We start from the raw sequence: 14,717 nt of genomic DNA on the forward strand, positions 1-14,717 counted from the left end.
GCACAGGAAAACAAGATAAAACTACTGAGGAAGAACATTACCCTATGATCACACAAAAAGTAAAGTTGTTTCCATATTCTATTTCAGCTATTTTTTGTAAAAAGTAATGGAGATTAGTTTGAAGTTGGATTTTCAAACTTTAAAGTGCTGGTAATGCAACTTATTGTGTTCTCCATAGACTTTTACATTTTTTTTGACATATTGTGTTCCCTTCAGTTTATACTTAAAATTTTCTTTAATTGGTCTTAAAAAGTCCTAAATTAAACTTCATAAAACTTGCAGAAACCCTGTTATATTATGTAAAGAAAACGTGTTAGATTTTGTTCTGAACATTTATCTTTACAGATGGAGGAGGCACCTAATGCAGGAGAAGCAGCGCCGTCGATGATCATGCTCTCAGAGCTGATGTCTCCGAAGAGGAACTGTATCTTCTGGTGCGCGTGTTGAGCATTGGAGGATCCGTGGACGGCGTTTTCCAGCATGTCTTTAGCGAAGCGCGCTCTCAGAGACCCCGGGGCCGCTTGTCTCGCCTCGCTGGGGTCCGTGGGGCCCATGGCTGCCCTCCACTCCTCCACCGCGTTCTCCTTCGTCAGAACCATCATCGTACATGGGCCGCTGCAGAGAAATAAACCACGTTTTATCTTACCTGTGCTCTGCATGAAGCCTTCCAGCTCAGTTAAGTGACGTTTAATGGTGAACTCACTGACACATGTAATCCACCAGCTGACTGAAGAAGGGTTTGTCCCGGTGCTCTTTATAAAACTCTTCTGCCATCTCTCTGGACAGAACCGTGTCCTTCAGACGGGAGATGGTGAATCCTCTGGTCCGAATCTCCTCCAGGATTTCCTCTGATATGAGCAGAAACAAGCCAAATAAACAGTGAGTTTCTTGTTATTCATATACTTACATTTTCATTTTATATACACTACATTCCCAGGTGAAAAACAAGTACACTTCCATAATGTACTTAAAGTGCTCTATTTTCGTGTACTTAATATACTAAAAATGATCCTTTAGTACTTATTGAGGTCAACTTAAGATCATCTAAGTGTACTCAACTGTGCTATTTTGAGACACCATGAATATGAACTAAAATGCACTTTTAACATACTATCTTTGTATTTAAAAAATGTATTTAGCTACCACTTGTAGTACACTTGAGTGTACTAGCGTATGAAAGATGGGTTCAAGTGTACTACAAGTGGTAACTAAATACATTTTTTAAATACGAAGATAGTATGTTAAAATACTACATTTTTAGTATATTAAGTATAAAATTAGTGCGTGAAAATAGAGCACTTTAAGTACATTATGGAAGTGCACTTGTTTTTCACCTGGGTTTGTAAGTCTGGGGTCAGTAAGATTTTAATAAAGCAAGAGATTAACACTTTTATTTATCAGCATTAAACTGATCAAAAGTGACAGTAAAGACATTAATAATGTTGCAAAAGACTTTTTGACTTTCTATTAATCTGTGAACCCTGAAAAATCAAATGTATCACGGTTTCCACAAAAATATGAAGCAGCACAACTGTTTTCAACTTTGATGATAATCAGAAATGTTTGTTGAGCAGCAAATCAGCATATTAGAATGATTTCTGAAGGATCATGTGACACTGAAGACTGGAGTAATGATGCTGAAAATACAGCTGCGCATCACAGGAATAAATAGCATTTTACAGTATATTCATGTAGAGAACATTGGAATAATGTTTAGCTATTTTTACAGTATTTTTGATCAGATAAATGCAGCCTTGGTGAGCAGAAGAGATGTCTCTTAAAAACAAAAAAGTTTTGCTGATCTCAAACAGTTTGAACTTTCAGTTTGTACTATATTTCAGCAGTGTCAGCAGTATTTATTGCTTTGACATGTTTATAGTGTTTGAAAAGCATTGCCAAATTGATATTTCTGATTCTGATTAGGTTTTGTTCAAAAGCTCTAGCCGCAACTATTACATTTCATACAGTCAATTCAATCAGACTTCATTCAGACTGTTTTGTACATTTTTTCAGTGTTAAGTGTATCTATTAACCTTTTTTTTTTTTTCTAAAAATTTTATAAATCCTTCTTTTTAAAAAGTAAAAAAAACTTAAATCTCCCATTGGCATTGATTCAACTTTCAAATTGTAACTGGCATCATATTTGCATACCAAATTTGCCTTGTTTCTTACATGTTCATAATGAATTATATTTTGTCTCGTCTTTCTGTCTGTTTCACCACTCACCGCTGTGTTGATACGCTATTTTATTTACACAGAACCAAAAGCTAAAACCTTCGGTCTTCTGCCGTCGTGTCAGCACTGCTGTGATATAGTTGTATTAAAAGCATGAGTTTGAACCGCACAGCTCATACACACAGCTAATATCCCTCTCCACTCTTTGGTCTGTGTTCAGGGTGACTGCTGATATCATACCCTTGTGTTCAGTGTCTGGTTTGATGACAGCGAGCGTGTCCTCCGGTGGGAAGAAGAAGCCGATCTCCCTCTCCGCCTCGTCTGAGCTTCCGCTGCCGTGAAGCTGATTAATGCTGGAGCTCCCGCTGGAAAACTGGGCTCGCAGACTACATCAGAACCACACACAGAGCCCACTGACCATTTAAACACATCTATTATTAATAAAGATGATATGATATATAATAATACACTGATTTGAGCAAATGAGGGAAATGTCCTGAATAAATCAAACTATTATAAACCTCAGTTCACCTGTCAGGTTGCTCATTCTTAGCCTGGATGGGGTCTTTGGGTCCCAGGATGTTCCTCCAGTGATCCACGGCTCGCTCCTTCACTAGCGCTAAAGCTAACACAGGCCCGCTGTGAACGACAGCAGAGACTCTTCATTAGTGGCTTCTTCACGTCATTTACGCAGTATTTTCATGCAATTAGCAATTATGTAGCTAAGATTACAATTAAGCTTAAGTTGAATATATAAATCACTGTCCTCCACCCTGGACAGCATTCATAATTCAGAATGAATGGTATATTTTATATCTAATAATTATATTAATAATGATCATTTTGACAAGAGTTATTTCAGTATCATTGATATACTATTGTAGTTTTTGTTAATGTTTTGAATTAGATTATATTGTTATATTTTCTTTGCACTGTAATTTTAAACTTAATAGTTTTGTTGTTTTTGTCATTTTAAGTGATTTTTTAAAAATGTCTTTATAGTATTTATTACTTTTTATGTATTAGTTTTAGTTGATTTAGTTTGTTGAAACAAAAGTGAGAAATGTTGCTTAAATACTACATATAATTTAAGTAACAAAAATGTATGTATGTATATATATATATATATATATATATATATATTTACATTTAGTCATTTAGCAGACGCTTTTATCCAAAGCGACTTACAAATGAGGACAATAGAAGCAATCAAAATCAACAAATGAGCAATAATATGCAAGAGCTATGACAAGTCTCAATTAGCTTAACACAGTACACGTAGAAAGGTTTGTTTGTTTGTTTTTTAATTATATAATAAATAAAAAGAAAACAGATAGAATAGATAAAAAATATAGCAAGCTAGTGTTCGAGGCCTTTGTTTGCTTTTGTTAATTGTATAATAAATAAAAAGAAAACAAATAGATAGAATACAAAAACATTAGAAAAGCTAGTGTTAGTTTTTTGGGGGGTTTTTAAGAATAGAATTAGAATAGAGAGAGCTACAGATAGAGGGTCAAATAAAGATGGAAGAGATGTGTTTGTAGCCGATTCTTGAAGATGGATAAGGACTCAGCTGCTGGGATTGAGTTGGGCAGGTCATTCCACCAGGAGGGAACATTTCATTTAAAAGTCCATGAAAGTGATTTTGTGCCTCTTTGGGATGAACATTAAAGCGCCGTTCACTTGCAGAACATAAGCTTCTAGAGGCACATAAGTCTGAAGTAATGAATTTAGGTAAAGTGGTGCAGAGCCAGTGGTGCTTTTGTAAGCAAACATTAATGCCTTGAATTTTATACGAGCAGCTATTGGTAGCCAGTGCAAATTGATAAACAGAGGTGTGACGCGCATTCTTTTTATCTCATTAAAAATTTATCTTGCAGCCGCGTTCTGGATTATTTGTAAAGGTTTGATAGAACTGGCTGGAAGACCTGCCAAGAGAGCATTGCAATAGTCCAGCCTGGACAGAACAAGAGCTTGAACAAGGAGTTGTGAAGCATGTTCCGAAAGAAAGGCCTGATCTTCTTGATGTTGAATAAAGCAAATCTGCAGGACCGGGCAGTTTTAACAATGTGTTCTGAGAAAGTCAGCTGATCATCAATCATAACTCCAAGGTTTCTGGCTGTTTTTGAAGGAGTTATGGTTGATGTGCCTAACTGGATGGTGAAATTGTGATTAAACGATGGGTTTGATGGAACAACAAGCAGTTCTGTCTTGGCAAGGTTGAGTTGAAGGTGATGGTCCTTCATCCAGCAAGAAATGTCTGTTAGACAAGCTGAGATGCGAGCAGCTATCGTTGGATCATCAGGATGGAATGAGAGGTAGAGTTGAGTGTCATCAGGATTGCAGTCACATGAAAAGCCATGTTTCTGAATGACAGAACCTAGTGATGCCATGTAGACAGAGAAGAGAAGTGGTCCAAGAACTGAGCCCTGAGGCACCCCAGTAGTTAGATGTTGCGACTTAGATACCTCACCTCTCCAAGATACCTTGACTGGAGTGCGGTTCCTGAGATGCCCTTTACCAATAGGGTTGACAGGAGGATCTGGTGGTTAACCATGTCAAAAGCAGCGGACAGATCCAGCAAGATAAGTATTGAAGATTTGGAATCCACTCTTGCAAGTCGTAGGGCTTCAACTGAGAGCTGAGAGCAAGGCAGTCTCGGTTGAATGTCCTCTTGAAAATGAGAAATTATTGGAGAGTGCTGCAGGAGTAGCAGTGACCTCTGATTTGATCCACGTCTCTGTCAGGGCCATGAGGTTTAGTCTTGAATGACTAGAAATAGATGTAATGAAATCTGCTTTGCTAACTGCAAACTGACAATTCCAGAGACCAATATTTTTTTATATTTAAGAACATTTCAGGTAACATTTATTTTAAGTAGTGATACTGTAATTATATTCATTTTGAAAATTATAGTAAAAAAATTTAGGTAACGATAATATCCATGTTTTGGATATGAGTTTCTTCTGTTGAACAAAAAAATAAGATATTTTGAAGAATGTTGATAACTAAGCTGTCGCTGGTAGCCACTGAACTCCACTGTATTTTTCCCATAGAATGGAAGTAAATGGGTACCAGCAACTGTTTGGTTAGCCACAGTTGCTGGTAGCCATTCAGCAGACCAAAGAAATTCATACAGGTTTGGAATGACATGAGGGTTTGTACATGATGACAGAATTTTAATTTTTGGGTGAACTATCCCTTTAAGCAGAGAGCCATGTAACAGAACATTGAAACTGCTAATTCTGTATTCTGATTGGATGAGTCTGAAAGGTTCTGACTGGTTCTGAAACCATTATAAAATTACATAAGCTACATTGCTTGGCAATAATTCAAATGATTATTAATAATGCATGCTTGTACTGTATATGTTGAAAATGTATCATGATTTATCATATCACGGTTGCTGCTGTTTTAAGTAATTAACCGCTTGACTCGGCGCAGCCTCTTGTGGTTTTTCCACAGCATCGGATATGTGATGAATGCGATCGCTCACCTGGTCATGCTCTCCAGCAGGCTGGGGAAGTATTCCTGCTCCAGATGATCGCTGTAGAACTGCCTGACCTGATCCTCAGACAGCATGACCTCTCTCTGCATGGCCACTGTGAATCCTGCTTCATGGATCCGGCCCAGAATCTCCTCTACAAACACATCCACACTTTACTCCCTGACTGTAAGAGCTCCAGCTTAATCTCCCTGCACTAGCAGTCAAAAGATTGGACACATCTGCTCAATCTTTATCATGACTGTTTCACACATTGTGGAATAACAGTAAAGTCATCGAAACTACAAAATAACACAAATGGAACATTGTTGTAATGGTTAACAAAAACTAAAACTTGTTTCAGTTAATTGACATAAAGCTGAAATAAAATATTATATGAAAAAGTTTAGATGAAAAATTACAAATGTTGCTAAAACTGAAATAAAAATGAAATGTGGCAAAAGCACATTACAAAAGTACTAACCTCTAAGCTAAAATTAAAATAACAAATAAAAGCTTACAATATTTATATAAAAGATTATATTTAAAATATTAATAAATATTTTATTAATTAATAAAAATTATAATAGCATATAAATAATACTATAATAACACTGAAATAAAATAATACTAAATAGAAATATTTAGAAAATCTATTAAAACTTGCAAAAGCACATAACAGTATTGCTAAAATTAAAACAAAACTGACAATTAAATATAAATGCTTAAAACATTAATATTTATATACAATATTATATTTAAAATATGAATTAAGTATTAATAAATATTTTATTAATACAATTAAAATAGCATATACTGTAAATAATTCTAAAATAACACTGAAATAAAAGTAAAGCTAAAGAATTATAAAAAACTTAGAAAAATGCCAAAAGCACTTAAAATTACTAAAACTTAAACTATAATTAAAATGAAAACTAAAAATATACTAAAATAAACTTATAACGCTTATAACATTAATATTTATATAAAATATAATATTTAAAATATTAAAATATTTACAAATATTTTATTAATACGAAATACAAATTAAAATAGCATATAACTAATACTAGAATAATGCTGAAATGTAAATAAAGCCAAATAGAAATATATATATATATATATATATATATATATATATATATGAAAACAAATGGAAAAAGCACATAACAAAATTAATAAAACCTAAACTAAAATGAAAACTGAAAATAAAAAGCTTAAAACATTATATTTATATAAAATATATTTATAAATCAATAAATATTTTAAGAATTAATGCAAATTATAATACTATAATATTGTAATACTCATAAAATAACACTGAAATGGATGTATGGTAATGATGTAGTGATCAATAAATGTCAGTCATATGTAGGTTGACTCAAAGTGTTACATTGCGGCTGTAGATCAAAAGTTCATGAGAAATTAATTGAGTCAAGTGTGTCCAAACTTTTAACAGGCAGTCTGTGAGTTAGTTAGTTTAGTTTAAAGCACTCATTGAAAGCAGGAGTATCTGTCTGCGTGTGTAAACGTAATGTTGGCACATGCCTCTGTTTTCCCTGGCAGCGTCTGGGCGGATGAGCGCCAGCGTCCTCTCCACATGCTCCTGTTCCGGCCCGGCCCGCTCCGAGCCCGAGTCCGCCATCGCCATCCTGAAGTGGGGGAAGAAGAACGCCAGCTCCCTGCTGGCCTGCTCGCTGTCGCTGCTGCCGTGTAGAGCGTTCAAAAGAGTCTCGGTGCCGTACTGAGCCCGCAAGCTGAAGAACACAGAGCGGCCAGAGAGGAGAGCAGGGAAGGAAGGAGGGATGGATGGATGGAAGGGTGGAGAAGCAGAGAAAGAGAAGAGCAGATGGTCTCACTGCTGGTTCTCGGCCAGGGCAGAGGGAGGGAGGCAAGAGTCCACACAGGATGTGATGTGCTATAACTGTTAGAGCTCAAATCTGTGAGCACAATATGGAACGGCAACGCAACGCCCTCGTATTACTTTTAGATTATATTTAATTACAAAATTACATTATACACACATCAGGGAATCACTGAGACTCTATGTTAGACCTACGCAGAGAGACCATGCTATTATGTATGACTGACACAACAAAATTTGGAAGAGTTTTACAGGAAGTTTTATTATAATATAATAATTTATTTTTTATTTTTTTGTTATTAATAACATTTAAAATACAAGACTTGGTTGTTGTTGTTTTTTTAAATAAATTACATGTATTATAATTTATTTAATTGTAATTTAAGTAAATGATGACATAAGTAAGTATATATATATACTGTATGTATATATACAGTGGGTAAGGAAAGTATTCAGACCCCCTTAAATTTTTCACTCTTTGTTATATTACAGCCATTTGCTAAAATCATTTAAGTTCATTTTTTTTCCTCATTAATGTACAGACAGCACCCCATATAGACCGAAAAACACAGAATTGTTGACATTTTTGCAGATTTATTAAAAAAGAAAAACTGAAATATCACATGGTCCTAAGTATTCAGACCCTTTGCTCAGTATTTAGTAGAAGCACCCTTTTGATCTAATACAGCCATGAGTCTTTTTGGGAAAGATGCAACAAGTTTTTCACACCTGGATTTATATATATATATAACCCACTGTATATATATATATATATATATATATATATATATAGAAATAAATCTGTTTATAAAATGATAAAATATGCATCATTAATTAATTATTATATTACAAAATTATTTGCCCCAAATTATTTCTCAAATCCTGTTTCATCTTGATTTTTATATAATTGATTAATTAATAAATAATAAATTGATTGTTTATATATATATATATATATATATATATATATATATATATATATATACACACATACACATCTGTTTATAAAAATTTAATTATTTTAGTACTAATTATATACTATTATAGTATACACTATTTATGATTATTTTAAATTAGCTTCTATGTGCACGTTTTTATTTTTGTTATATATATATATATATATATATATATATATATATATATATATATATACAGTATATTGTTCATCTTAAAAATGTTTAGAAAAATATTTATATTTTATTTTATATTAGCATTTGTTTTTATATTTTAGTTTTAGTTTGTGTTAGTAATTTTGTCATGTGCTTTTGTCAGTTTTATTAGTATTTGTTTTTATATTTCTATTTAGCTTTTTTATTTCAGTTTTAGTCATTTTAAGTACTGTACTTCTGCTTAAATTTTATTCTAGTTCAGTTAATTTTATTTTAATTTTATCTATCTATTTTGATTTAAACAATTAAATTAATTAATAAAAAATACATAAATAGTACCTTGATAATTCCTTTATTTAGTAAATCATGATTTTGATTTGAGTTTTGGATTTTTGAATGAGATCTTTCTTTGCATTACCATAATGTGTCACCCCCACATAAAGTCTATATATCTTTTCCTGGGAATGAAGTACCTCTCCGGCTGCATCCTCCTGGCCTCTTCGACATCCGGTGGACCGATGAATTCCCGCCAGGCTGGGATGACGTCCTCACAGCCCTCTGTCTTACAAATGACAAGGACATGCGACGGGCCGCTCGACATAAACTGGATGAGCTCCTGAAAGTAAGGCTGGAAGAACACACACAAGCACACACACTTCACATGACATACTGGCATTCTGCCATTACACACCATCAGCAAAAACATTCAAAAACGTGCTATTTTTAGACTTTTTCTTCATTTTACCTCTGCGGCTTTGTGTTGATAGAAGTTTTGAGCTTCTGCTTCACTCAGCGTTCTCTCCTCATGGGCCAAAATCACAAAACCTGCATCCTGAATCTAGAAACAAAATATGCATTCAGAAATAAATAGTTTAGCTCTTTATCCTTGTGCGAAGCGTAAAATACCATATGAATATAAGCAACTTAAAATGATACAAAAATGCAAGTTCTTCATTTTTTTCACCTTCATATTGTTCCAAACTTTCAGGTTTCATAAGACTGATTGTGAAAAAATAATGACAGAACTTTTATTTTTGGGTTCATTTATGCCTTAAACTGAGTTCCTACCTTCATAATAATCTCATCTGCTTTGCCGTGTGCCACCACATCCGGCTTTATTATTGCCACTGTGCAAGACTTTTTAACAGGACCTAAAAAACATAAACCAGAGCAGGTCAATTCAGCCAACAGGACAAATACAATTAAGCATGACGTTTAATGAAGGAAAATAATTACCAATCACATCTTCATCGTGTGGGTGATCCTTAATGTCATCATTCACCTCTTCTTCCTCAGTTAAACCTTCATCTGTCACCTGGAGTGACATGAAAAAATCAAATCTCTTTCATGATGTTACTTGTTTAAAAAATCCCTTAGTGATAATTATTACTGATGTGTAATATTTTAATAATAATATTACAATATATAATTAAATTATATTACTAAAATAAATTAATAAATTCAATTATATTTAATTAAATAATAATAATTATATTTATTATATGGTTTAAAACATCCATGAAAATAAGTGATCATTATTTCTGATATATATATATATATATATATATATATATATAAAAATCAATTTATCATTAATTAATTAATCAATTATATAAAAATCAAGATGAAACAGGATTTGAGATAAACAATTTGGGGCAAATAATTTTGTAATATAATAATGAATTAATTATGCATATTATATAATAAATTATATATATATATATATATATATATAAAATATGCATCATAGTGGACTACATTTCCATGATTTCATCCCAAATCTTTTTTCGTCCAGATTCAGGCATCATCTGTTGTCCACACAGTAATGATGAAGGCAGGTGTGTGGAGTAACTCACCGCCCTGCGTGCCGCCCCATGTTCTAGGACGTTCTTCTCTTTGCTCAACTCTTCCTGTATCACCCTCTGCAGGACAGGAGTGTTTGGCCCCCGCAGAACAGACACCAGCTGCCCACCCTACAACATGACAACACCAGCCCATCACGTACAGCAAACAGGTGAGGTGTGAACACCATCTCACAGGAACATGTCACTTTCACAACATCACAGGTATTTCAAAATTAAGCCTGATTTCCATTGAAGCTTATTTCCACAACCACCGAATAAAATTATACATAAGGTTTGCAACTTTTTATCTAAGAATTCTGACTTTTTTTCTTACAATTGCGAGTTTACATCTCACAGTTCTACCTTTTCTCGGAATTCTGAGTTTATATCTCACAATTCAGACTTTTTTTTCTCAGAATTCACCATGGAATAAAAAAATGAAACTTGATGACTTTTTTAATCCATGTATCATTCGTTCACTCGTTTTTTGATTTAATGTTGAAAGTAGAAATATGATAAAACAACTCCTATTTTGTTTTTGTTTTTTCCCCAAAACTTTACGGGTTTCTTTATTTTTCAAAGGCATGACATTTTGTAGTCATTTTTAATGTACACATTATAAATGACAAAGTATTATTTAAATCCAAGTGAACATCAATTAATACTCTATATTAATTAATTAAACTCAGCAAAAACAAAGTTATGACTGCTGCATCCTGTACACTTCAGTACTGGTCTGCGCTTGACTTTAGTCGTGTTTGTCTGCTTATTTAGTTTACCAAGTTTATTTAACCCATTGCAACTTTGCAACTGTGTGAACTAGGGTAACTACTCACCCTTGATGTTGTTCTAAAGGCTTATTACTTCTTTTTCGAAACACACACACACACACAAACAATGTCCTGCTCGCACTTGTTCATTTAATGGCAGAGAATGGTGACTTTCACTTTTTTTAAGCAGATGCAAATCTGTTAAAAATAATCCTATGCATCTCGATCATATCATACCCTGCCAAGCCCAGCTGACGCAAAGCATATTTTTATATACAAAGAAGAAAGCCCTGTCTAGGCTCTGCCCCGGTATGAGTTGGGTCGAGCCATTCATTTGTTTGATAAAATGTAGTTTAAATAAACCTATAAAGAATCCGTACACCTGCAGCAGCGGAGGACTATTATTCTGCCGCGAAACTGAGGAATAACTGATGACGGCACGGTTTGATCTTCGGCTGACCAATCAGCAGAAAGGGGCGTTAAATTCCCGCCAACGTGTAGAAATCGAATATTCAAGATGTTTATTCATTTTTCTACCCCTAAAAGAAAAAACGAAAAATTAAGCTGAATTCTTGTTCTTCGTTTTTTGGGAAAAAATTAAAAAAGTGCCGCTTTCTCTTTTTTCTACTTTCAATATTAAATCAAAAAACAAGTGAACGAATGATACACAGATTTTTTTTATCTTACTATTCCGTTTTTTCCCTTGCAATTGTAATTGCAAAAATAAAAAATACAATTGCAATTGTATTTGCAATTTTCCCTTGCAATTAAGTTCATATCTGACAGAATTATGAGATAAGAAGTCGGAATTACCTTTTTTAATTTGTTTTCCCCCTGTGGCTCAAATAAGCTTCCATAGCTTTTATTTATTTATTTATTTTTGCATTGTTTCCCATTATTTCCATGACAATTAAGCACAATTTTCCCCCAAATGTAAATTATTATAATGCATCGGGAAGTTTTACTTTGTAATTTGTTTTTAAATAATTACAATTATTTTAACTCTCATTAAACTCTTATTACTTTAAACAGTATTTTATTTATATCAGCATAAATTAATTGATACCTCTATGATATATAAATCCTTTACAATTTAAATGATATATATTAATAGTTTTATCACATCCCAGTAATGATTTGGGTAAAATGTGCTGAATTGTATATAATTGTGCATTATGCTGAATAATGCATAAAATTTGATTGCAGTCATCTTTGTCTATATGCAAAATGTTTTCTTCTTTTGTTCATTTATTTTGGAGTGAAATTTTTCTTTGTTTCCTTAACAGGTTTTGCGCCATGTACCCATGTATTATTTGCTTATTTTAACTTGCATTCAGTTTCAGACCCACCGCATAAAACAGAAAGGTGGGCTCACACTTCCCTCTGTACTTCTCCAGAGCTTCAATCCCATCAGCCTCAGCCTGCAGGGATGATAAGACGGCGTGACAGAAATGTCGACATTTAGAATGATTGTTTGTGTGCAATCTAATCTCCAGAGCGGCTTATCTTACCGTGGCAAAATGCAGCAGCTCGTCTCCCAGCTCATTCTTGATTTTTCTAAAGAGACTGACGACGGCACGGCAGGGTCCACACCACTGCTGGTACACATCCACCACTGACACACACACACACACACACACAACAACAATCACCACAGTTAAACTCAGACTGCACTTACAGACTTCTGCAGCTATGCTTGACATATAAGAAACCAGACAGAGAGACCAGCAGAGAGTAATGAGACAGAAAACTGTTTCAACATCTGTGCTGCACGGTTTCTTTGTGTACAAAGCAGAATCTCAGTGTGATCAAATGCTGCTGATCTTTTTGCTTAACTTTTCTTCACTGTTTTTGTCAAAAGTTTTGAATGTGTGCTTGTGCATCTTTTTTCTAATAAATTATATAAATGCTTTTGTTCTGTAATTCAGTGATAATTCATTTTTTTAAGTATTGCCACAGTTGATAGATAGTAAGAACGATAGATAGAACGATAGAACGATAGAACGATAGATAGATAGATAGATAGATAGATAGATAGATAGATAGATAAAGACAGACAGACAGAGATAGACAGACAGAGATAGATAGATAGATAGATAGATAGATAGATAGATAGATAGATAGATAGATAGATAGATAGATAGATAGATAGATAGATCGATAGATAGATAGATAAATCCAGACAGAGATAGACAGATAGACAGACAGAGATAGATAGATAGATAGATAGATAGATAGATAGATAGATAGATAGATAGATAGATAGATAGATAGATAGATAGATAGATAGATAAAGACAGACAGACAGAGATAGATAGACAGATTCACTCACCTATTAACCCTTTCGTTGCCAAAACTTCACTCCATTGATCATCATTATTGATATTTACCTGCATTTAAAAGTTTTCAAGAGTTTTCAGTGATTTTATATTTGTCACCCAAAGTAAACAAACTATAAAACTACAGTCAGACTCAGACCCACTGTCCCCTCATTTACAATTTGATGCTGATTACAGTCACATACTGATTAAAGGTTTCGTACTACACACCTGTAAACTGATCTCCTTCTTTTTACCAGCCATAGAAATGCCTTTTTAAGAATAAAAAATAACGTCACACTTAGCTAATACTGTAATTATGTGATCGCTAATTCGTTGTTTTTATTTCCACAAAGTTTCAGCGCCGGACAGTAGCAGCGCATGCGCAGCAGGTGTGTTTGCGTCCTCGTCGCCCAGCAACCGTTTATTCAGCGTGTCACCGCCGCCATCTGCTGGACGGTGCGTGTATTGCAGGTTGTATGTATTATTCTCAGTGTTAACTGTAACACGTTGGTGTCACTTATATAAATATGTACTGTGATAATACTGAATGCTAAATCCATGGAACTGAAAGTTTATGTATATGTGTTTATTTTATGTAGGCCTGTTCCATGGTGCTTCATGACCATGTAGAAACTGATAATGCTAGTTTGTGATGTGGTTGTTATAAAGGCCTGCATTCCTCCATCATAAAGCTGCTCCAGGGAACACATTCAGCTTCAACAACAGCAAACGCTGCAGATTCCAGACATATTAAACAACAGACTCAAGATGTGTGTCTCATATCCATCATATCTGGCAGGAGATAGTTCATCTGGTTACAATATATAAAGAAAACAAGAGACATATTACACACAATATCAAGTCCAGGTCACATTTCACCCAAAAATCTAAGAAAAACATTAGGCTATATTTTGCATAAAGAAAATGAATTTGCAACCTTTATATTTTAAAGCATGTTTTTTTTTTTTTTTTAGACATTTATTTTCATGACAGTTAAGTACATATTGCCCTTAATTAGATATATTGTTGTCTCTTCACTGTTTCCCAGCCTAAATTTGACAGTTATGTATTTGAATTGCATATAAAGTGCATATACAGTTTAAACGTAAACTAATAAAGTTACTATGTGATGCATATTTAATGAAACGGG

At 33.8% G+C, this 14,717-nt stretch overlaps 1 protein-coding gene across 8 annotated transcripts in view; it reads right to left on the reverse strand.

Moving 5' to 3' along the window:
• The window catches only part of nme9 (NME/NM23 family member 9), an 18,668-nt gene extending 4,706 nt beyond the window's left edge, over window positions 1-13,962 (reverse strand). For 7 of the 8 annotated variants that reach the window (XM_058787698.1, XM_058787697.1, XM_058787696.1 and 4 more), the window contains exons 1-15: window positions 13,796-13,961; window positions 13,579-13,636; window positions 12,758-12,861; window positions 12,596-12,667; window positions 10,489-10,605; window positions 9,869-9,947; window positions 9,701-9,783; window positions 9,378-9,470; window positions 9,106-9,260; window positions 7,208-7,416; window positions 5,672-5,816; window positions 2,707-2,814; window positions 2,416-2,561; window positions 704-848; window positions 359-615 (exon numbers count right to left, since the gene is read on the reverse strand). In XM_058787698.1, coding sequence (XP_058643681.1) covers window positions 359-615; window positions 704-848; window positions 2,416-2,561; window positions 2,707-2,814; window positions 5,672-5,816; window positions 7,208-7,416; window positions 9,106-9,260; window positions 9,378-9,470; window positions 9,701-9,783; window positions 9,869-9,947; window positions 10,489-10,605; window positions 12,596-12,667; window positions 12,758-12,861; window positions 13,579-13,636; window positions 13,796-13,828 — 1,804 coding nt within the window. In that variant the 5' untranslated portion in view covers window positions 13,829-13,961. Of the gene's footprint in view, window positions 1-358; window positions 616-703; window positions 849-2,415; window positions 2,562-2,706; window positions 2,815-5,671; window positions 5,817-7,207; window positions 7,417-9,105; window positions 9,261-9,377; window positions 9,471-9,700; window positions 9,784-9,868; window positions 9,948-10,488; window positions 10,606-12,595; window positions 12,668-12,757; window positions 12,862-13,578; window positions 13,637-13,795 lie in introns of all 8 variants that reach the window. The other variant, XM_058787700.1, reaches the window with a different exon arrangement.
• Window positions 13,963-14,717: the final 755 nt, after the last annotated feature.

This window comes from Onychostoma macrolepis, chromosome 09 (assembly GCF_012432095.1).
Source record: "Onychostoma macrolepis isolate SWU-2019 chromosome 09, ASM1243209v1, whole genome shotgun sequence".
NCBI classification, from domain to species: Eukaryota; Metazoa; Chordata; class Actinopteri; order Cypriniformes; family Cyprinidae; genus Onychostoma; species Onychostoma macrolepis.